Source organism: Micromesistius poutassou, assembly GCF_964030765.1.
Source record: "Micromesistius poutassou genome assembly, chromosome: 14".
NCBI classification, from domain to species: domain Eukaryota; kingdom Metazoa; phylum Chordata; class Actinopteri; order Gadiformes; family Gadidae; genus Micromesistius; species Micromesistius poutassou.
The window spans coordinates 1,137,087-1,161,794 of NC_140284.1; the positions used below are offsets into that span (position 1 = coordinate 1,137,087).

General features: G+C 42.7%; 2 protein-coding genes across 11 annotated transcripts in view; one reads left to right on the top strand and one right to left on the bottom strand.

Annotated features, from left to right (window-relative positions):
• The window catches only part of obsl1b (obscurin like cytoskeletal adaptor 1b), a 48,417-nt gene extending 46,395 nt beyond the window's left edge, over positions 1-2,022 (top strand). For all 9 annotated transcript variants that reach the window (XM_084478329.1, XM_084478331.1, XM_084478333.1 and 6 more), the window contains one exon: positions 34-2,022. In XM_084478329.1, the coding sequence (XP_084334455.1) occupies positions 34-48 (15 nt within the window). In that variant the 3' untranslated portion in view covers positions 49-2,022. The remainder of the gene's footprint in view (positions 1-33) is intronic.
• ctdsp1 (CTD (carboxy-terminal domain, RNA polymerase II, polypeptide A) small phosphatase 1) lies at positions 2,000-24,508 on the bottom strand. 2 transcript variants are annotated; one of them, XM_084478339.1, is made up of 7 exons: positions 24,207-24,508; positions 13,416-13,564; positions 8,679-8,780; positions 6,571-6,627; positions 5,601-5,693; positions 4,555-4,740; positions 2,000-3,876 (listed from the first exon to the last, which is right to left on the bottom strand). In XM_084478339.1, exons 1-7 carry the CDS (start codon positions 24,277-24,279, stop codon positions 3,748-3,750), a joined length of 789 nt encoding a protein of 262 aa, XP_084334465.1. In that variant the 5' UTR covers positions 24,280-24,508; the 3' UTR covers positions 2,000-3,747. The 2 variants fall into 2 exon arrangements, with proteins under 2 accessions (XP_084334465.1, XP_084334464.1); XM_084478338.1 differs by lacking the exons at positions 13,416-13,564; positions 24,207-24,508 and adding an exon at positions 9,402-12,252.
• Positions 24,509-24,708: the final 200 nt, after the last annotated feature.

Sequence of the window (24,708 nt, forward strand, 5' to 3'; positions counted from 1 at the left end):
TTCTAACTCTTCTTCTCTGCTCACATTTCACAGGTGATCCCTGAGTGACAGGTGTCATCGCCCGTCTCTAGGATTCATTTACAGTGCACTTGTTGTTTTGCCCGACAAGAGTTAAAAGAGATACAAACTATGAAGCAAATGTAGGCAGTGTAGTACAGTGCACTCGTACAGTGCACTGTACGAGATACAAATTATATTCTATCGATTCTATTCTATTATTGAAAGCTGACATGATGGTGTTGAATAATGTGGTGAGGTGTACTTTGTGAATAAAGTAATGTTTCTATCTGCAAGCCGTGACCTAACAACACATCGGTGGAAGGTGACCTTTCTTTAATAGTCGTGATTTGTCACCGCTCTGCGACAGTTTGATGTAAAACAACAAACTCGAAAATCGGGAAAAGGCCACCATTGAACACCCAACACTATAGTACTAGGACTCCAATAAAAACTATTTATATTGACAAAAAAGTCTTGCACAAAGAAAGACGTGTCAGTCGAAGACATACAAAATGATGAATGTTGAAACATGTATGTGAGGTAATAGGTGCTGTAGATAAGATTTGAAAGCTGTACAGAGAGAGTGGAAAAGAGCAGAAGAACACAAGATTTATAAACTAAACCCCCAACAGAACACACAGCCCTCTCTGCTCCCCCCCACCCCCCGCCTGTAGGTGGCACTGCCCTGTGAGTGAACGCTACTGACAGGCACGATGGATTCCTCAATACAATCATGGACGAAATTCCCAGAAATGACCCGGCAGCAGTCTGAAACAGTCTTGTAGAACAGTCAACAACCGCAGTTGTTTCACTCACCAACAGCTGACATATGGCTATGGCTTTACTAACACGTTTTGCAAATGATAGCTCTTAAGTCTTAGCTACAGCACCATTAGTCTGTTAATCTTTGTTAAAATAAAATGCAGATGATTTAAATTAATTCAAGACTGACATGAGATACATATAGATCAATGTCAATCAGATTTTTGTATGTTTAATAGTGTGACAGACTTTCAACTAACTTAATTGTAACAAAGAGCCATCTCATGTTTGCAATATGAATGGCTACGGTAACACTACTAACAACTCTATAGGAAGCCTGCAACTCCGATATATCTAAATAACTCTTTGTGTTTAGGGAATGTAACGATAACTGGTTCAAAAGAAATGCCAAACACAGCACTAGATCGGTTTGAATGACTCTAGGTTAAACACATGCTAGTGCGTGCCCTCTTATTGGCTGATCTGGTGAACCGGTTGATGTGACAGACCTGTCCTCTGCTTATAAAAGTGAACTGAAACGTGTTTACAGCCGTCAGCCCTGCCCCACAATGAAACCTGAGCGCATTTATCACAGGCGGGGCCAGGGGATTTGGTTTGCCTGCAAGTTGTGCATATCAGGTGTTGCCATACAGCGATGACATGATATGATAATATTTCAGACTGAGAAAAATACAAAGAATGTATGCGGTCATGGCTTTGGATAAAAGCATCCACCTAGTACACATCTACACCAATAGTCTGCTTTGCTTCTCTTTTTTGGCACAGTTCAAGTTTGTTTTTCAAGATTTTAAATACTTTGGCTGTATTTAAAATATCCTTTGAGGTTTAAAACACTAAAAGAATACTTACTTGAACCTGACAATTCAATCAATGCAATTTCCCTTGGAAATTGAATGTTGTCCATTTACCATCGTCTGACATTTGTTTAGTTGATGATCGATGTGAAGACTGCACAGCTCGCGTTGCAGATGAATGGTTAGTCAAATGTAAATACACTGGGCCAAAACGCGGTGGTACTTTTGGTAGAAAGTGAGGATGATATCATAGGACGTTGTAGTAAATGAGTTTTCTGGATGGCCATGTGGAACTTAAGGGTGAATTTGTTCTGTTTTCATATGAAGTCTATTCCAATTGTATTTTATTTTTCATTTAATTTCATATGTTGTCTTGGACCCTTTAGCGTCTTTTTGAAACAATTATGGTATTGCCAATTGGCCTCAATAAAACATGCTTTATTGATACAGGGTACAAATATGTTTTGTTTTGTTTTTTTCAGCAGCAATTTAACAAACCAATCAAATATGTATTTAACCAGTATCTTTACTTGGCTGTCAACGTTAATACTCTTGTTGCATACAGTAAAAAAAAAAAAAAAAAGTTATTTTCAAAAATAAAATAGAAAGGGGTTACAATATCTTCCTGGCATCATCATAGTTTATACTTGTTATCAACAAAAACGTGTTTTCAGCAATGATGCCAAAAACACCACAAGCACACAAACGCACACACACGCACAGTGACTCCGGAGGAGAAGTGACCGGGCCCAATAGACCAACCGGACTCTTCCATGGGAACCAGGCCACTAAAAGGATGAAGTGAGCAGTACTAGGGGACTAGACGCCGTTACAAAACCGATTCAAGTTTATAGATAGGAAGCATCCCAAGTGTGCTTTAAACCAACCGTCATCCGTCTTCAGAGAACTTACCAGCCCCGTCTCATGCAGTACATAATCGTAAAAAACACATGTTCATCAATTTGAGTTACAAATGGATTGTCCACTTTCTATTCCTTTGTTAAAATTGGTTTGTCTATAAAACAAACATAAAACATGACATATATTTAAAAATAAATCAATAATATTGTATTATTCAGATGAAAATTAAAATACCTGCATTAAAATTCTGCTATATGTAGAAAATGACACTCACAAATGTCAGATGGCGCGAGAAGAGCAGCCGGTCCAGTCTGCAGAGGGGAGGGCCTGCTACACAGATTGATCCAACGAGATCCTACTGCTCTGGGTTTTAAAGAGTGTAGCCAACTGTGGGTCCTTTCTGTAAACCAACACGGTACAGCACTAGCTTTAAGGGTCATGTATTGTAATATTGTGGGGTTTACCCTAAACCCAGCTGTTGCAGTTAGGTATAGAGAGTACAATAAACAAGTCGGCAGTATTAACTCTATTATTTTTTTTACAACAAAGAAGAGAAACGAACTCACCTTACACCTCCCTTCATATAAAAGGCTTGAAACAAAACAAAGTCTAGCTTAAGGTCGGCCTGTCTGCCACGTTTGTTCACAGCACAGAATGCCCAGCTACATTCAGGGCGTATAGTGTTTTTCTAATTTATCAAAAAATATGATCATATATTTTTTTTTTTCTGGGAGGATTAGATAAATATATTTAACTATATTTTAAAGGGGTTCAGTACGGGAAACATGATTAATTTAAATCCTTTGTGGGTTGAGGATCTGCTGTTTGTGCTTTTGAGTTCAAAGCATTTTGCCCCAGATGGCACCAGCTGTCTACCTCAACTGATCCGGTCTTGTGCTCAGCGGTGAATACGCGTTTCCTTAACAAACCAACAAAAGGAGGGAAACTAACACTGACGCAAGATGGACTGAACCAGATTCCCATCGGAGGGAAGGCTCTCATTTCCTTGCCTGAAATGATCAAACCTCAGAACAAAAAGCAACAACAATTTCCAGAAAAATTAAGAAAACGAAACAAACGTTCCTAAAATAATCGGACTTTTCTCTATTCACCTGTTTTTAGAACTATTTAATAGACATGCTGGGGACAGGGGGGGGGGGGGTGATTGCAGTGTGGTCCGTGTCGGTGAGAGGAGGGGTCAGTGTCCCGTCAGCCTCCATGGCCCCGGGACGAGGGGGCTTGCCGATTGATCGGGCTTTACCGATCTTTCCTCGCATTTCTGGTCTTTCCACGTCTTTCTCCTGATGTGTTAGCTGGTAGTCCTCTGCTGCTTTAGAATGTCGTAGATGTCGTCCACTTTGCTGAGTCTCTCGAAGAACGGGATGAGATCCAGGAGCTCCGTGTCCGACATGTCGTCGAACCAGGAAGCCACGGGTACCTGAGAGGGTCAAAAGCAACGCAGGAAATACAAAAGGGCATCAGGGTTAACAGCATCGGCACAGAGGACGCTCTGCTGCTGAAGGTAAGTGGTACTTTAATAAGTCAAGTATGGAACTGACTAAGGGTGGGTTGCACCAACGTGGTTTAACTTAATCCTGGTTTAGGGTTAATCTAGGTTTAGTAAATCTAGGTTTAAACTGGGTTTAAAATTAACCCGAGGTGTGTTGCACATCTCAGTTTTAACCCTGGATTAGCTAAACCAGTTTAAACAAAGATTAAAGTAAGATTAATTCATTTTCACTGTCCGCCATCTTGGATTTTGACCAGATGTAAAAAAAAACAGAGGGTATACCGATTAAATGTCCCCAAACAGCCCCAATGATAACCTATCTCTAACCATAGTGCTAGAACTTTTGATACTTTTTAAATACATGTCTCTCTGTTTAACAGTGGAATCAAATCCCGTCCGCCCGTGATCCCACACTACCCCCCCCCCCCCCCCCCCCCCTCAACAATCCTGTCTGCCCGCGACACGATCACCCCCCCCCCCCCCCCCCGCATTATTCAAATTCACAACAAAGAAAATAATCTTCCCGTAGAATAGCAACAACGATCAGCGCAGACGACCAATGAGCACACAGCATCACTTCCACTCAGAACAACAGAAGGCCCTCACTGCGTTGTCCGGGTGGAAGACGTAGGAGGCCGGGGAGTTGTCGATGATGATGACCTTGTGGAGGTCGCGGCCGAGCCGGCTCAGGTCCTTGACGTAGTTCCCCCGGTGGAAGACGCAGGACTCCCTGAAGAGACGACTCCGGAACGCTCCCCACTTGTCCAGAAGGTCAGACACCGGGTCTGCATACTGGACCATTGGTGGAGCAGAAGACACCTTAAGCCCCAGGTCTGGCTCACTGCGCCCACTTCAATAGCATCATAATAACAGACTTCATCTTTCTTTGCCTATATTTGTATGTACTTGTGTAGCATCTGCAGTAGCTATCACTGCTGTGTACGGGGAATGGGGTCAGCCTGGTGATTGTTAGTACTTGCACTTGGTTCTATGAACGTCTTTACTGTACAGACGGCGATATATTGTTTCACTTCTTATGAGAAATGTACTTATTGTAAGTCGCTTTGGATAAAAGCATCTGCTAAATGCCCTCAATGTAAATGTAAAAATATTTGCATGCATGAACCCAATGGTGGAAAAGTGGATCCTAATATAACAACCGTGCTGGTACATTTCAAAGGCCTTTGTACAAACTCTCCCTCCAACTGAAAGGTGTTAAGCATTCCCATGCCACTGTAGCCAGAGTGATATCCAGGGCATGAGAATCTCCTGACTTCTTTATTGTCTGGATTCCCTTAGCTGTCTTGCATCCTTGCAGACATGACCACTTCCCCAAATAGTGTATTGCAAATTAATGCAGAATGGTTGGCTTCAGCCATGGCTAATGGCAAACCAGACCCAAAATCCTTTTTCGTAAGTGCCTACAATGTGAACGTTTCCCTGTACGCTCATGTACACCCATTGTCTCTCTGAAGAAGCTTGGTAAAGGCTGCCATTGTGTATTCGAAAGATCACGCCCCATTAAATATTCAACTCTGCAGTCAAGAAGTGATCTACAACAAGCTGTACTTCAACAAGAGGACCGTGCAGATGCAGGTGTATGCATGCAGGGGTTGGTGTCAGGCAGCAGGAAGCATGCAGGCGTGTCCCACCTTGGATAAGCTGGCGGTGAACAGAACACACTCAAACAGCTCGCCCATCCGCTTGAGGAACTCATCAACGTGCGGTCTCTTTAGCACATACACCTGCAGAGACATCATCAATACACGCTCACAAACACATGATACTATATTATATATATATAGAAAATATAGAACATAAAACAAATGGAACACACACTAAATGATCACATTAAACATGCATACAATACTACATCACCAACAGATCATGTATTCACTGCTAATAGTACAACTAACTGTATCCAGACCAAGCAGGATGCTGGTGGCCTTGTTTCTGAACCAAGTCACCCCGAATAGGCCTTCCCCTGGTTTCAACAAGCCTATCCTGGATTACTTGAAACAGACCCAAGCCCTCTTCTCAAGTCTTCTCCAGGGCCTAGCCACAAGCTGGGTTAGCATCGACCATTTAAAGGGTTCACAGCGGTGGCCTGTGAAACTAGCCTGTGATGCAAGCCAGCGCCTCTGAACCGGCTGCTTTATGCTTGGCGGGTGGTTTCTGAGAAGCCTGCCAGGGTCGCTTGGTTTCCTCAGGGCCCTGAAATAGCCAGCTTCAGCTGGGAGGCTTCGACAGAGAAGGCCTGCCTGCTGGCAGCTAGCGGGCTAGCTAGGTAGCCCGGGCTAGGCCGCAGCCAAGTGGTGTTTGATTTATTATTTTGTAGCGTGGTGCAGTTTGTCAAACCTTTTAAATAATGCAGTCTAAATAAATATACATTAATAAAAATAAAAAATAAATCAGACTCAATGTTATTATAAATTAAGCATATGTCGTGTATCGGCTTTACAGTCAATACGAAATATATGCTCGATTCACCTAACCAACATCTTTCTGAGAGTGAAATGTACAAAACAATTAACGTCTACAATAGAGGATTTTAGATTTCTTCATTATTCCAAGTTTGTGGCTAATACACAGATGTATTATGCAAGAGTTTTAAACACATACCTGATGAACTGTTCCATCGATTTCCACTGGAATGATAAAATCAGCATTGTTCACTGGCTGTCGAAGAAAAACAACACAAACTGTACTACCTTGTTGTAGAATGGTAGCGTGTGTACATGCATGATTTTTTTTGTTAGAGTTGGTAAGCAGTAGCACAGCAGAGACGCTGTGTCAGCGTCAGGTTGGCGACATGTGTAAATAAGCCAGCTCTTGTGTCTTTGACATGATGTACCGTTCTCTCGGTACTTGACAAGGCTTTTTAAGTGTCTGATTTACAGTGACAGAAATACCAATGGGTTCAAGGCATTGAGGATACATTCATTATGTATGATGTCATAGTCGCATATTTGGATAATAGTATAGTATTCAATTTTGTGGGTGATGCATAAGTAAAATGTATTTTGGACCACACGTCAAAACTTGCCCTTTCCAAAAGATTTGTTTGTGCAAATTATGCAATGACCTCTTCCATATCACTAGTGGTCATTCCAATGTATGTATGCCACTGACTATGTATGTAACTAGGGCTCTCACAGGAATGGCATGTTAAACGTGCAGCGTTTTCAATAGCCGGGAGGCCAGCAGGTCTTTTGAATTTGCAATTATAGAATATGATTTGTGGATGTGTTTTTTGAATAGATACGAGTGCAGTATATCAGTATTTCAATCGCAATTACCCTTCAATATTGTGAAAGCTGTAACAGGCTTTGGCGGAAGTACCTATATTTTGTAATCAATTGAGATTGACTTTCAAATGAACTTGGCCATGCTCTTGAATCCAGTCCAAAAATAACTGGTCATGAATCGTGTGTGAGCAAGGAAACACAAGTTTCACCTTGGAAATAACTTTCTTTATCAATATTAATGACCATGCCAAAGGCCTAATTAAAGTAACTTATCAATTCCCCCCTGGGGGATCTTTGTGTGATTCCACAAAATATACATACGAATTCCGCAAAATAACATTAGACGCGGCAGGACAGATAAGTGTACCAATACCTTTATGCAATGCAATTCCTATTTTAAATAATGCTTTAATATATCACCATATTATAGTGACTATTTTATATCTGTATGTCAAGGGTCCCTGAAAACTTAATACCATTAAATGTGCAAAGCAATATTGGCCAATAAATCAAATTCTGATCCTAATTCTGGTTTTGAAAGTCATACATCAAAGAAAAGCTTAACATTAAAATCCAAAAGGAGACTTCTGTACAACCTTGTAGCAGCCCTTAAAAGAACCATCAAGTCAAGTCCCAAAGGTCACATATCTCACTTAGTCAGACCAATAAAATAAAAATAAGTGTGTCAAGCAATAAAGTTATCGGCCACGGCCGTGCTCAGAGCATAGAGCATACACTAAACTCCTGACCCTGTTTACACTTCAGGGGCTGGTTATATCCAGTGACATTCTGGAGCCTCGTCTGTGACCCAAGAAGGGCCCGGCACTGCTTGGCATTTATTACATAATTTTTCTTGACATGCAACCCATCCCATTAGGCATTGATTACTTTGTTCTGCGAAATGAGGCCTTAAAAGGGATCGAACGAGATTATAAAATAAAGACTTGTGTCATGACTTTGATCTTTTCCTTTCCATTAAATGCATCTTGACTAGAAAAAAGATTCCATTGATGGATATATTTGGATTCATTACGGAGAAGCGTTTCCTCAGTGTCAAGTCTCAAGCTGCAATGGGTGATTCAATGTTTAGGTTCACAAGTTCACTGATAATAATTTACAGAGGTATAAAAAAGGTAGATTACCTTTCAGTATTAATGAACAAGAAGGGCTACAGCTTCCATGTTGAGAGAAACATTGTTGCCCAGACAGGATGGCTAGATAAAATAAAACCTTTCATAGTGTAAAAGTATGTTTTACATAAATACTAGCCATTTATAAATACATATCTTAATATCTTAATATAATCTAGAGTTATGACCCCAAAAAGCAAAGAGAAACAAATCAAGTCATTTGGTGAACGTATTTATCCACTTCTTTTTTTCCAATGTTTGTTGTTCCAATGCCATACAGTGTGATCATGGAGCATCGTCCGTCACGTGATTTGTGTGGTAGGTAGCAGTAGGTGAACCCCACAGTCCGTACCTTGAAGGAGCTATGAACCAGGGTTTCATCCAGGTCGATGACCACACAGATCTTCCCCGAGTCCTTCGACTTGATCTGTGGAAGAAGTGGCTTTGTCGGAACCTGAAAATAAAAATCACCAGAATAAAGTTATTTTGATTTAAATCCTATATTAAAACAAATTAAATACTGGATGAAAAACCCTGATTTCTGCTTTGAGAATTAAAATTAGAGGGTCAATTTGTACAGAGACTGTTACAATATGGTTGTGGTGTCGTGTGTTTGCAAGACAACATAATAAAACACTGACCCCTACAGCTGCCACTTTGTTGAAAGAGCATTAAAATATCATCCATGCCAAGTCACAGGCCAGGCCATGGGCCATCGTCTCCCTCAACACGCTTACACAGTGTCCTCAAGGCTTAGGAGGAAGCGGGCATGACCTCGGTCGTCAATCCATTGACACAGACAACTTATGTATATGTCGAAAGTAAAGCCTGTAGTGACATACAAAGAGCAGCTGGGTTTGCAACCAAGATCTGAACCGTTTGTTTTATGTGTGGATCTGAAGACCGTACATTTGCTGCCGCTTTCAGTGTCTTTTTGTGGAATGGTAAAAAGGTAAAAAAAATAAGTGAGTAAGTTCAAGTCCATGTCACAGGTCAAGTAACCCAGACACCCAGTACCGTTCACACAAATCTATTATTGCTCATTAACAACTGCAGGACAAAGAAGCGTCAATACCTGTTCTTCAGGTGGAATGCAGTATTCACATTCACAAGGCTCATCTTCAGCCTCTTCGTCAACATCAATTTCCTCTTCCTCAACAATGCTATTCTTCCTCTGGGTTCTAACACCTTCAGGAAGTACGCTGTGGATAAGGTGTAGAGGAGGACCTGCTTCTGAGGGATGAGGGAGGCTTAGTCCATTTGAGCCGGTCTCCGGAAAAGGTAAACTTTCACCATGTTTGAGGATGGCGTCGGTTCCTTCTTCCGAATCGACCAGAAACTCTTGTCTGCAGTCATCCGTTCCTGGGACCATCTTGCCTTGTGTGCTTTGTGTGGCCGCTATTTTACTGGATGACTGTACACTTTTAATTTGATATGCATAGTAATCCTCAACATCACACTCCTTTGAGTCATATTGGCCTTCTGCCCAATACGGCTCCCTTTCCGAACACAAAACAAAAACATCTTGTTGTCCAGCGTTCTCATTCCCGTCAAGTATACGGAGAAGCTCTTGTGTGTCTGTTGTCCCCTCAGCTATGGTTTCCTGGCACGGATCAATGGCCAAAACGTCAACAGCTCCAGAATCAAATGTTGGCGTTTCACGATCTTCATACGCATCGCCTTCGACAGAAATGGCATTCGCGCATGGTGCTTGCATATTGTCATTAACAGATACGGGATTAGCCACGTCATCCTCTTCAGCTTCTTCCTCATTGCTGGGGACATATCCATGACCGCTCGACTCCCAGTCCTCTTCGCGGGTGGTTTCATCATCTCCCTCCTGTCCGCTGATGACCCAAGAGTCATTTTGATCTTCATCTACCTCTTCCTGTTCTACTGCAACCTTTGAGACTTTAGGTGAATCCCTGAGAAGGGTCTCTTCAACGTCAGAGTTCTGTACATCAACAGGGGATGACGGGTCAGCTGAAATAATTGCCCGTTCCTTCATTCTTCTACGCCTAGTGGCCTTTTTGGCTTTGACTTTCTGCACAACAGGTTTTGGTTCTTCATGATAGAGATGCTCATGGATGTCTCCGCCATCAAAACAGGAAATGTAAGGTTTCCTCTGTAGAAAAGAGAGTCCATAGTAGTCTTCCCTGTCAAATAAGGCAAAGAGGTTGGTGTCAACATCCTTATTTTCCTTGGTTTGTTCCAGGTCAGTATTTGTATCATCCACATCATCGTTGTCTTCTTCTTTGTCTTCTTCTTCTTCTTCCTCCTCTTCTTCATCATCACCATCGAACGATTCCCACTGGATTTGTTCATCTCCAGAATCTCCGTGGGCTCCTTTATCGGATTCTCCAGATACATCCAAGCAGGGCTCTGATCGCACGCTCCCATTGGAGCAAGTCTCAAAGGATCTGTTTTCAGAGCAATCTGAGTACCCATCTTCATCAGGGTTGATGTCAGACTCTGGGACAAACATGTGTTCTGTGTGTTCTGTGTGTTCATAGCCTTCTCCTTCATCAGTTTCAATGTGTCCACTTTCGTCACAGGAAGAACAGAGGCTGTGGTTATCAGACACTTGATCGTTTTCTGTATCATCATTTGATCCATCGGAAGCGACATCCTGAGGGTTGCATTCCTCATCTAGCTGGCCTCCATCATCATCATCATCATCATCATCGTCTTCATATAGGTAATCTGTGCTTTCATGAGAACTGTCTTGAAGCAGTGTGTCAGCATGAATTAAATCAACCTCCTCTGATAATATAGAACACTCTTCATTGCTAGGTGGCGAATCCTCATCCTCTTCCGTTGGCTCATCAATAACTTCTGAGCTTTCAGTTTCTTCATTCTCTTCATAATACTCACAAACTTCAGTGTCACTGTCAAATGAATCTCCAGTCTCTGCAGAGTTTTCATGGAAAATAGCAGACGTTTCACATTGTTCCAAATCCTCAGTCATGTCTTGTCCTGTTGTGTCAAAGCAGGTAAATTGTTGACCCGAAATCATATGCTGGTTTGGTAAGTCCAATTGTTCACTATGGTCAGAAATACAATCAGTTGGTTCACATTGTCCGAAAGCCTCAGCGTTAACTGTGGCGTTCTCTGGCTCAGAGTCGAAAGACTCCAACTGTTCAAGGGGCTCGCGTTGTGGAGATAATTGGAAATGTTCGGCACACTGTTCACGAGATGAACTGCATTCATAGGCAAAGCCGCGACTAGCACAGCACTGGTAGGTCCAACACCCACAGTGTTGAGAAAAAACATCAAATGGCTCATTTAAATCCAAAGTTTCAGACTGTTCGGGGTTACCCTCTAAATTGAGTTGTTCCACATTATGCTCAAAGTCTTGGGCATTTTCATTCCATGCGCTCTCAGGCTCAATCTCCTTTTCGAGAAAATGTCCATTATTGCTGAAACATTGAGCACAGTCCAGGCCGGATGGATCCATATCACCATAGATAGGTTTCCGCTCTGTGTATTCCATGAGGACGTTCAGACCAAAATCAGCATTTTCCTTCAAGGTCTTTGTCAAGTCGGTGGCTTCTCCCACTTGTGGGATTTGGCAAAGTTCTGCAGGCATGTCTTCTGCAGACAAAAAACCCTGGACTAGACTCCTCAACTGCTTCTCAGGTACATAAAGCCGCTAGCGTTTCCTAGTCGGGACTGCTGTTACTCTGCAGAAGGGCCTTCCTCAAGCTGCACCAATCATGGTTTAAGCAACACGAAAACAGGGAACCGTCTGCATTCAAATGACTGGCAGATGACAGCGACGACCACGGAAAGAGCAGCTTAGACACGACTGACGAGAGAGGGGGGGCGACGAAGAGTAGCAGCCTGACAGGAGACGAGCAACAGGAGCTCACACACACGCATCGGCATGACGGAGCTGGGGAGGAGGGAGGGTGGTGAGGGGACACAACCAACACTGCCTGCTACCATTACACCTCTCTCTCTCTCTCTCTCTCTCTCTCTCTCTCTCTCTCTCTCTCTCTCTCTCTCTCTCTCTCTCTCTCTCTCTCTCTCTCTCTCTCTCTCTCTCTCTCTCTCTCTCTCTCTCTCTCTCTCTCTCTCTCTCTCTCTCTCTCTCTCTCTCTCTCTCTCTCTCTCTCTCTCTCTCAGACATGCTATTTATTTTGGGGGCTTGGACAGACGTGACAAATAACTCTTGGAATATCAAATCTCTATAAAAAGCTGAAGTAAGGCATAAATCTGAACAGGAAACCTGAGCCAGTGATTACCACTCGATCCACCCTGGTCGCGGTTAGTAATTGGTTGTTTTTCCATGTTTTTGTTGCCGTGGGGATAATTAACACAGAAATGGTTTCACAAAAGGTTAAGCGGTGTAAACCATTTTAATCCCGTAAGTATCTACTTGTGGTACAATTTGGAAGTTATTCTCATTTCTTACATAGGACTTGTTGCTTACATACAACTTGTTTCTTACCTGGGACTTCTACAGACTACAGTTTTGGAAAAGACCATAGCTACCCTCTGCAAAATGAACACAAACATTTCAACCCCGATCCTGGCCTTGTCCAATCATGCTATACCCCAAGTATGTTGGGGAGAGTAAGCTGCCTTGCTCAGTAGCACATTCCCAACAAACTCTGGTCCGATGCCCACGTCTCTAATCCGCACCACGTACCAACCCAAACCCATTAGAGAATCTAACTCGGCTTGATGGATGACTGTACATCGAGAACTTTTCATCTGTGAAACGCAATATGCGTGCCCCCAGTGAGCAGAGATACTCTGTAAATATGAAAGGCCTTTTTACCAAGGAAACATGTGTTGTTGATCATGTGACCATCAATCATGTGTCATTGAGGGTTTCCTCGGGAAAAAATGCTAAATTAATTCTTGCAAAAAGACAGATGATCATTTGGGTGCAGGTAGAGGTAAGAGCGTTGTTTTCAAGGATACCTATAGGCCGTCTGTGGACATTGGGGATCAAACCCAATTACCTTTCGACTGGGAGTCTAAATTCTTGTTGGACTCTAGCCCTACTCCGACACAAAGTGGATGTAGACATATCGGGAATACCGTAGTTAGTGTTTCAGTGTTGACCACAGACGCTTACCTTTGTGAGGGTTCCGTTCTCCTCCACCAATAGGGGCGCGTTGTTGTTGACGGGCGCCGCGTCGGCTTCTCTGCTGCAGAGACAGCAGAAGAGAGTGCGGAGAATCCCCCGACCCCTCGGCTTCTGGGGCGAGGAGACGGCAGCGGAGCCTGAGAGAGACACAGTGACAGAGACACAGAGTCAATGAGAAAGATGGAGACTGACAAACGTAGAGACTAATGTTTTGCAGAATTGATTTATCATAATGTATTGTATAATAATTGATGTGGTCTCAACCAGTAGCCATTCATCTGTATTTGTCTACTTTAAATTAACTTTATTGAGTGTCTCCTTTGTAATTGATTTATTGTAATTTTAATGTTCATTTCAAATAGCATTTTTGTTTTACTTAAGTTAAAATGGTCTCTACCGGTGCCAGTTCTGTATTAACAATAAGTAGATCATTTATTGACTTTCTAACAGATTTAAGAGAACGACTGCAATGAAAGAATGCACTGAGGAGGGAAATAGGCCAGTAGGCAGCAAGGGTTCACAGCAAGTAACATGTCCTGGACCCAACTTAGATTATCACACTATCAACATAAAAACGGCAGACATTGTTTTTATGAGAGAAAATGGAGCCCGTGGAGTTCATGCAATAGACTGCAGATTAGTATAGCTGTAGAGTATCAGCACCAAAGCATTCTTCTACACAATGTTGGATTGACTCAGACATGCAACTTTTTTTAAGCTACATCTTGAGTGGTTTGTATTGAGTGCCAAATAATCCTAATGATGGTTAAATCACCTTCCTTCACCAAACCACATGGTCTGTTAGGTAATGGGTGGATGGTGATCAAGAGTATGGCATGTCATGTCATTTAATGATTAAACCACAGAAATTCTGAAATGTACTGACCACATTTTTTAAATCTGCGACTACAACTGTCAAATGAAGATGTCATTAGAGATGACGAGAAATCTTCCCACGTGCTTCCCAAGATAAATGATCAAGGATAGCTGACGTTCCTTGGCACCAAGCCTGGGTAGAAAACACCCATCATCGGACCAGGGAGTGGTGAGAGGCCGCCCTCACAAAGAAAAGTCTGGGACTAATGAACTGAGGCCCGATGGACAGCCCAATCTGTCAACGTCCGGGATTAGGACACCACTCAGAATAAACCCGTGGAATCAGCATGGAGCCTGTTGTGGACCTGAGGTCTGGGTTTGGAGTACAGGGAATGTTGTAAACAAGATAGAAAGGTGTACGTGTCACAATATGTTGACGTTAATTGGCCATCCCGAGAGAGAACGAAGGGAAAACGCTGGCTTTTGAATTTTCTGACCACTTTGTTTTGTGTTCCAGTAAAAGCCTGACAAAGGCTTAGCCCATAAATGATTAGACTACCAATTGCTTATTAGTGATTAACCGACGAAACAAGCAAAAATCACTGAGCTTTAAGTTTTAGGATCATCACAATAGGTTTCCTGTGATTCTATCAAAATACAATTTACTATGACCACGGTGGATAGAAATGACCGGGATTAGGCATCTTGCGAACATTTAACACAAATCCAAAACCTCTGGGCTGGTATTCGAACACCCTTACCACTTCACTATCCTGTTCCTTAAAATAAACCCCAGATACAAATAGCTGTAATTGACATTTAAGGTAACCCCTCACATGGATACGACCCACTTTCCACCAACAGGAGCTGTTACCCTTAAAGACTTTCAGCAATGGGGGATCAAAGTGGAGCTGGACCGAGGCCTGGTACGCGCTTGTCAAGGCATACCAGCGGTTCCCCCTGAGAAGCCGTAAGGTCCTGTGTGAAAACATGTGTGAAGGAACAGGGCAGGTGATACTAGTAGTGTTAGAAAACATCGCGCAGTCCCTCACTGATATTACACATCCGTGGAACAGAAATAGACACGGGTGTCTACTGACGGCTCTCAGTAATGATGGCAGTGTGTCCGAGTGTTGTGGCTGTATGTATATTTAGACCCGTGTATTATACCAAGGCCATAAACGGAGACACAAACAAACCATTTCTTGTGTCACCTAGTACCCGCAGAGGGGAAACCGCAATGCTGTGCGTTGACCCAAGCACACGTGTGCCGACTCCCGGACCAAGACGAGGTAAAGGATCTCGAGGAGCAGCCCTATACATAGAGGGATGATGTCAGCGCCTAGCGCCTAGCGGGGTGATGTTTCTGCATTATATTACACTACACGTACACGTACAACATAGTGCTAGACAGCCGGGCCAATTATCAGGGCTGCGATATAAAGACTGCAGTGCCAGTAGCCAGGAGGGGGTTTGACTCCCAGCCGAACACCTCCTGCTCCTCAATGGCAGTAGGTTTGGATTAAAGTCACTGCTAAATGGTATTCATGGTTCATTTGATCTCTTCTGCAGTGTTTTGATGCACGCAGCCGCCCTCCCTTTGGGTGAATCCGGTCTAAACTGTACTCAGATGTTTTTCACTTCACCTTTCTAGTTCCCCAGGTTAACAATGGCTTGTTTTTCTTTGAATGTCCTGGAAACTGCAAACAAACTGTACATTGTGATTTGGGCTTATTGAACTGTGATAGCATTAAACAAGTACACATAATTAGTGTACATTAATTATTTTTGCACTTCTGTTTAAAGCCCTCATCAAGAATATATAAATAAAAGATTAATGAAAATGTCTTTCATTTGGAGGTGCACAGCTGTGAGATCGTAATCAAAATTAAAATAAATACGAAGATCTGTAAATTAGGCTAACCTTTTAATAGGGCATGATTGAAATTCTGAAATTCTGGATTATCGTGATTGGGATAATTATGAGAATTCTTACATGAGTTGCTAGAAATTAACTCATTCCAGTAGGGCTGTCAACTGGAACAAAACTTTTTTTATATATATATTTTATTCCACCATATAATGTTATGTAATTCTGCAAGTCAATTATTCCGGTAACGGAAAGCAAGAAAGGAAGAATGAATTGTGGTTGATATTGCTTCACTTCCTTTTTATACTTACTTTACTAAACTTGTAACTTTGACTGAATCCATTTGTTTATATCCCTTTTATGCTTGTTGTAAATAACATTGTCACTTGTATCGACTGCTATTTTAATAATTACAGGAAAGGGTTTTAACAAATACCAAGAGGCAGAAGACTTTCAGTAAGATAAAGAGAACACACACAAAAATGTGTTACATTTGATGCAAACATGTTTAACCAGGCAGTTCTATGATGAAATGACATCGCAGTTCCAATCAGGGAGGGAAGGCTGAAGACAATGGCACAGAAGAATCACTTTTCTATATCCCAATTGGAGGCTGAGGCTGTGGCAGGTAAATCTTAATTTGCAGAGCCGCGCCACCTTTACGTGCTCCCAAGGGCAGACACCCCAGACAGTAAATACCATGAGAACACAAATGTCCTCCTCTAGAAGCGTTCCGCAGAGTAGAACATTACATTGCAGAGACGTGCAGTCCAAAGGGCCCAGACTGCATGCACAAGGAATGTAATGTTTGCAGCGAGGAAAGGAGGTTGCAGCAACTTGTAGCCAGCATACCCGATTAGGAAGGAGATTGCCACACCCTGCTATGTCTGCAGGCTGCAGGAGGAGTTCAGACTCAGGTCCCAGATATTGGTGCACTGAAGGAGGCTCTGGGGAGGCTGGAGAAGACCGCGGCCGCTAGAAGTTTGGCTAACTTCTAGAATTAAATACAGAATTCGGGAGAACAGGGCTGTTGGATGCGGACTATGTTGTCTTAAATGTGGATTTTGCAGGAAACTGCACGGCAGCTTGGCAGTATGAGATCCAGGCTGCTCTCTGGCATCAGCGGCAAATCACTGTTTACCACTGTGGCCTGCAGCGTGTCGGACACCCAGTCCTTTGTGATTATAATGGACCTGGAGCATGGTCCATGGACCTGGAGCATGGTCCATGGACCTGGAGCATGGTCCATGGACCTGGAGCATGGTATGAAGACGGCTTCCACATGCTTCAAAAGCCTCATTGAGGATATCAAGAGGAAAGACCCTGTGAGGAAACACCCTGCCATCCAATATGTCCATATGTGCAGTGGCAGCACAGCACCCCAAGTCAAGAACGAATCTATCTGGACCAACATCAAGGCAAATGTAGGCATTTCTCTAGTCACAGGATAGGGGCTCTGGACGGAGTGGGAGCACGGCTGTGCTAAGCAGGAAGGCGGCAGTCCTCATGGTCTTTTGCCAAAGCTGCAATAGCAACCTGCCCCAAGCGGTGACACGCAACATCGGCACAATGACCAAGGTTCAAAACGTGGGACACCTCTGCTAGTACATGCATATATAATACGAGGGTTAACATTTATATTCATACATTTTAGGGCACACATTTATATTATTCTTATATACGTATATATATATATATATTCTTATTTATTATGGGTTGTATTTCTCCCTTCTGACGAATAAAGAATCAATCTATCAAGGTACAAGTTCAACATAAAGCCTACTCATGCTCTATGCCAAGTTCATAGGATACGAGTGATGACGAAGGCTGTGTTGAGCTGGATGCTGGCCACAAGCCATCACAGCATGGGACTGCCTATTAATCAGTTACAAGGAAGAAATCCAGCAGGCAGTATGTGGGTCTGGTTACAGATACAGATCAGTGGGACGTGAGGTTCTTGAGGTGAAACAAGGCGTGGGGTGTATACAGCCTACCAATGAAGGAGCTCAAGTCCTTGTTGTCCGAACGCCACGTTGATCGAAAGCTCAATCCTTTTGTTGATGATATGGGCAGACACCACTTTTGAAAGCCATTACTAGCAGAGTAGTGCTACTAATCTGATGTTACAATTACTATAAATATTATTATACACTTAAATAAATCGGTGTTTATTAAACTTAAACGTCACCATGCCATACACTTCTTGATTGGACATTGACACCTGTTTTTTTTGTGTGCACACAAAAATGTAACTTAGTCGAACAACAAATTGCCAAAAGTAGATTAGGTTGGTTGTTTATTCATGGCACTAACCCATTATTCACAAATCCAGTCTATTATGGTGTCCAAAATGCATTATTAACTATTTCAAAAGCAGAACTTCCTTCATTGAGAACAAATGTTTTATATTTATCTTTTGCGGGAAAAGCACTTAAACCTTGTGTTCCATAACACTTTGATTAGCCAAGACGTGACTCAACAATATAAAATAATGATAATAATCTACTCCTCTTGTCAACCCATTGGGTGCTACAGAATTATGTATTCATGTTTGATTTAATGTAACATAAGTCGTTTTGCTGAGAAATATCTCTGCATCCCCTTAATCCTTTTATATTTACATAAAGCTATATCAATATTGAGCGAAAAAAAGGCTTATGGATCTTTGCTGTTTTGTGCAAACGAAAAAACAATATGAATATGAGACATGTTAAAATAAAATGTGAACTGTCACGATAGCAACTTACTGCTACTTCCTTATCACGCCCCAGGTGAGTGAGGGCTGCGGCTACCATTGCATGTTTGTAGGGTTTTTCCTGGGAGAATGTCCCATTTTGGTGTGATTAGATTAAATTAGGTTAAATATGCAGAATTACATTGTGTGCGCTGAACTTGTTAATTATGTGAATACAATTCCCCTTAATTTTTGATTTATGTTATTTAGTTCAATGTGATTATGTATTGTAGTAAACTTGCCAAATATACCAGCAAATGCGTTATTTATGGATGCCTGGATTGAATTTATTTTGCATACCAAAAATTGTTTTTCAAAATACTTACTACAGAAATATATCGCAGTATCGTTGGTGCCCTTCACATTTTGGTGTGTGCTCCTTAATTTTTGCTACCAAATGGAAAAAGTGAATTTGAAAGGATGTATGGATGACCGTACCTGAATTGGATTAAAAATATCTCTACATCAAGCAGCCATGAGAGCAATCTCTTTCTTGGTCTAACGTTAGTGTCCATATGTGGCCCATTTCAGGAGATTTTAAATGCAGATGTTACAAACTGCCGTCAAAGGATAGCTGGATATACCGGGGCCTCTGCTGGCTGTTTGTGAGGTTGTTTAACAGGACAGACAAGGATAAGGATGAGTAATGTTATTGTCGTAAAGGCAACACATGTGGTGGGAACAAGGATGATGCAAATGAAGATGACGCTAAGTTTCAGGACAGTGAATGACCTAGACACAAACAATTTAAGTAGCACAGAGTTTCACTTTTCTAAGCGTAATACATTTTTTGAATTTCAAATATGTTATTATAGGTCATTATAATCAGTTATCAGCTTGTCGGGCATGTTGTTTACAACAGCTTTCACCGTCAGGTCATCCAGTCCACCTCTCCACCGGCCTCAGGGCACAGAGAGAGCAGAGGGTACACCCTTCACCCTGGAGCAGAGGACGGCGTTACTGGGCCAGAGAGGCCTCTGCTACGACTCCTGCACCTTGGGAAGGATATCACATGTGCTTCCTCTGAGACCCACGCGACAGCGTTCTCACGCTAGGGCGACAGACCCTGACAGGCCACAGGCTGTTGGGACGTGAGGGGAGAGGGACGTAGGGAGGGGCTTTTATTTTGTGTGGGGCATGTCCAGTTTTCTGAAGAAATTTGAATTGACTGTTTGATTTTGACTGTTTTTTACAATTTAAATTAAGTTATAAGACGGTAAAGTACTGAAAAACGGTATGGTTGGGTACCGGTTCTAATTTGAATAGTACCCACCCCTAAAGCTGCAGATGCTATAAACATGCCAATGCATTTGGTGATTTCCTTGTACTGGTCTGGGTTGGTTAAACAATGTTGGCTTGGAGCTGTACAATTAGTTAGTGGTGGTTGAGACTTTGCTCTCCTCGCGCTGACCACGGTTACATTAAGATGGTAATACCATAAACCGCTCAACGTTTGCCTTGTTCCCGCTAGTACCAGTAATCTGCTGATTTCAGAGTCACTTTTTTTGCCATCCCATTTTTCCACACCTTATCCTTGTGCTGCCGGTCTTAAATGAGATCCAACAGCTGCTCGCTCTCTCCGCTCCCCATTTTCTTCCTTACTCCACACGTCTAGTGTGCGCCAGGCACACATAACTCATCATGTTCCACTTGTCAGCAGTGGAGTGGTGGACACGCACGCGCCACCTGCTGGTATGCATTGATATACCGGTCTGGTTCGGTGGTTTACACCGGGCCAACACTAGAATGGACCTAGTCATATTTTTGCACCATTTTTCCAAAGGCCAAGACCTGCACATAGTTTCCCCAAAGGCCAAGTCAGTGCTAATGAGCCAACAGATCCCCCACGGGGCCAACAAACACAGGCCGCCATCAGCATGTTTGTAGCATGCTTAGTTAGAAAGGGGGCTAATCTGGGTCTCTCAGCTGAGGCATCCGTCTTTACAAGGGTGCAGTTCTATTCCTATCCAGATGCACCAGAATGAGGCCTGCCGCAACAGACTTTGAAACCTGAACCAGTGCAACTTGCTTCTCACCCACTACCCAGTGCTACGCAGAAGATTGAAAACCGGGACCACACCTGGGTTCAAATATGTTGCTAATGTTGTCGTAGATAAACGGGTCTTCTAAAAATAATCTCAGGTGACCAAGGTCCCGACAGCTATGCTGTTAAGCGTTTTGTTATAACCTTAGCTAAACCCAACACTTAAAGATCAAGACACATTGCCTATCAAATTGTGAAGGCACTACTGGGCAATATGCCCTCTGTAATGCAATTCATGTCTCTGTCAAAGGTTGTGTGCCTGTTTATATAGGTGACCAATCCAAAGTGTACCCTTGGGTTTCACTGGAGAACGGGCTTCACTCTCCCACAGTGTGGCTAATATTTTGTAGGATTGCACAAAAAAAAAAAAAGACGATTCACACATCCTCCATTAGTTGAAACTATTAAGGATCTAGTACCTCATAGGACAAGGCTACGCCCCGCTTATTCCTTCTTTTTAAATGGGAAAAAAACAAAAATGGAAGTTGGTTGAAAACTTTCAAAATAAATGTGTTAAACTGTGCCACTCCCTTTGCATACTTTAGATTTAATATTTTAGTTGTTTTGGCTCAATATATTTGTCCCTTGCAGCAGTGGGTCTTTTAAAGTACTTGTAATCATCATATGAATGAGTTATATTTATCAAATATGTCACCTATCAAATGTCACCTTATGCTATCACTGACTACTTGAAATCATAACACATTAGGCATTAAAAGTTAACGCCCATGCAGGCTTTAACTTTTATGGAATGTGAAGTTGATGTCACAATGTTACAACACTATGGTGAACGCGCCATGTTTAGAGGTCACTACCATGTTATGTTGTTCAATAATATGTTGTAAATCGAACCCTATATTTTTAACGGTTTATTCCGCCAAAATGATTGAAACTGCAGCCTCCTCTCACTGCTACTGTTGCTTTCTGAAGTGCAAGATAGCTTATTTTTTCTGATGCTTTCATCGTCAATATTAAAAGGAGAGGGAGACGTTATCCCTGTCCACTAAACTTTAGTCTTAGAGAATGGATTCAAAAGCAGACAGGGTCCAGGGTCAAGCACTACAGGGTCCAGCACTACAGGGTCCAGCCCTACAGGGTCCAGCCCTACAGGGTCCAGCCCTACAGGGTCCAGGGTCCAGCCCTACAGGGTCCAGCCCTACAGGGTCCAGGGTCCAGCCCTACAGGGTCCAGCCCTACAGGGTCCAGCCCTACAGGGTCCAGGGTCCAGCCCTACAGGGTCCAGCCCTACAGGGTCCAGCCCTACAGGGTCCAGCCCAACAGGCCCTTTATGGGTGCTGCCATGGGACAGATGTTTGAAGAGGCACTTTGTGCACAGAATGGTGAGGCTTCCTCTTCGGAATCACTCTGCCTTCTACCCAGGCGATACTGTGTCTGGTGCATTCACTTTTCATAATAACCAGACTTCTGGAGGGAAGCCATATGTGTGGCTTCTGACTCTTGGCTAAGAGGAAGTAACAGGAGCGGCTGGAGTTGCAGTCGCACCAACCTGTCCTACACTGCCACCTGCTGAGCGTGTCCACCAGTCAAACACACCGTAGCTACCTAAAAGGTTGATCTTTTGTTTCTATTCCATGATCAGATCGCTTTTCCCCGACATAGGGACCCTTCCACATAAGGTTTAGAGCAATACCTAACAGCTGCTAGGGTGTAACGTCCACTGCAGGGTCATTTAGTAGTAAGTAAATGACATTGATAATTTTCCCTAGGAAGCCTATGAGTCAATATAATCATGACATCGGGGTCCTTGCTATGCTGGACAAGAGCAAAACATACCCTGTTCAATTCTGAATTGATGAAAGAATCGATAACCTGGTAGGACGAAAATCACCCACACACCATAGGCTTAAGCATCATTTCATGGCACTATACAAGGACACCAGCAAATCAGCATGAGCATGTATCCAAGGTTCAAACCCACTTTGAAATAGCATCATGAAATTCATAGTCTCTTTAAATGGCACACGCTCAGACAGGAATCCCAAGTAAGGCCACTCGAATATCCTGTTGAAGCTAATGGTGATCGAGAGCATTTAGACAACTAGTGCGTCGTCACTTCACTTAAACTAGTGGATTCTCACATTCAGCGCTCAGATCCAGAAGTTTAAATGTTTTTATTGTCATTTCTGATGAACAAAAATGTACAACAATATAACATAAAACGTTTAATAATGGCAATGATTAATAAAATATAAAAAATAATAATTTAAGCTCAATGATCATTTACATATGCTCCCTAAATTGATTACAAGCCTACTTCTAAAGATGTAATCCAATGCCAACTGCCTACTTCAAGACACTTATTAAAACACGTCCATCCACTAAATGGACGCCCACTATTGTTTACAATATTGCCTTACAGTCCCCAACTCTCGTACTAGATGTGCCCAGGTCATCACTTCACCACCAAACTCTGCAGACCGTTAGGCGCTGGCCTTCTTTCATAGTGAGGAGGAGAGACGGCCATATGGACAAACTTATTCCCATCATCATGCTGGTCTTAATTGAGAAGATCAAGGGGAGGATTGTCGCATTAAATAAGGATGGCTTGTGTTGTAAATAGTAATAATTAGTAATAATAAATAATTCTTAATTGTTGTTGTATTGTATTGTATGATTTATATGTATTGAAATGTTCTGGTTGTTTGACCTACTGTTTATATCTATTGTACATTTGTATTTCTGGTTGTATTTGTATGTTGTAATCAGGGCGTCATTGAAAAAGAGCGCGTTCTGATTGGCCTTCCCTTAATAAATAAAAGGTTAAATAAAACGTTTACAATGAACCGAGACCGTGTTGTTTGGTGAGGGCAGGTCGGTTCGCGGGGCGACATTGTGACCCGTCCTGAGCAGTCCACTGACGCACTGTCGGGAGACCCCGCCCCCTTTACATGTCAATCAATATCGATTCATAGTAGGATTAAACTACAGAAAGGCAGGTCAAAATCGACTCCTCATGAAACTATGACGAGGATCGATCGCAGGTTTCGGGTCCCGTAGGAGCCTGGGTGTGTGACCCCGGCTCCAGTACACACACCGTGGGTCGGGTATCCCTGCCCGGGATCGGGCCTAACAGCCTCGTAAAACTAATTTAAAGTTCGCCGCTCGCTGCGAAGTTTTAACTATTGTGGACCGCAGGTACTGCGGAATAGTGACGGAATGGCGACTGTACTTTGCAACTCGTAAAGTTGAGTGGAAAAGCCTCAATGAAACATGAGCCGGAGTTAGGCAGCACTCCGCTGTTGTATTGTGCCATATATCCTGGTCGCTTCCTCAGCAAACTTTCCCCAAACTCACCTTCTTCTGCACAAGTCGCATTTTCCTCTTCGTTTCGTGCCACTTGCGTGATTATCGACGACGAATGGTCCATTACATCCGTCGTTCAAATCCGCATAAAAACGGCAATACTCAATGAAATAGTTTCGAGGAGTTATGGCAAAAAATTATTTATATTTCGCCACTCCCTGTCTACATACGCGCATTGTGTGCGTAGCACGACACGCCGGGGAGAGTCGGAGGCGTTCGTTCGCTCCCGCGGACCGAAGCGATCCAAACGCGGAGGTTGAATGTCGGGATATTGATTAGTTAGTTTAGATGACCTTACGTTCAACAACTTCATCAATTTCACTGAACGAGCGACTTGACGGTTTCAAGGAAGCCCTATCCTTAAAGCACCAACACAGGATATGAAGTGTATTCGTGTAGGCCCTGGTCAACATAGCAGTTTATGGATTTGCATTCGGTTTGTCTTTTAAATGTAGGATAATTTTATGTAGCCTAATGTTTTAATACATATCAG

Coding starts and splice junctions, on each gene's coding strand:
- ctdsp1 (XM_084478338.1), bottom strand. CDS start 11,915: ATGCCTGCAGAACTTTGCCAAATCCCACAAGTGGGAGAAGCCACCGAC. Junction 5,694..6,570: donor TCGATGGAACAGTTCATCAG/GTATGTGTTTAA, acceptor ATGTCTCTGCAG/GTGTATGTGCTAAAGAGACC. Junction 4,741..5,600: donor TCACCGCCAGCTTATCCAAG/GTGGGACACGCC, acceptor CCAATGGTCCAG/TATGCAGACCCGGTGTCTGA.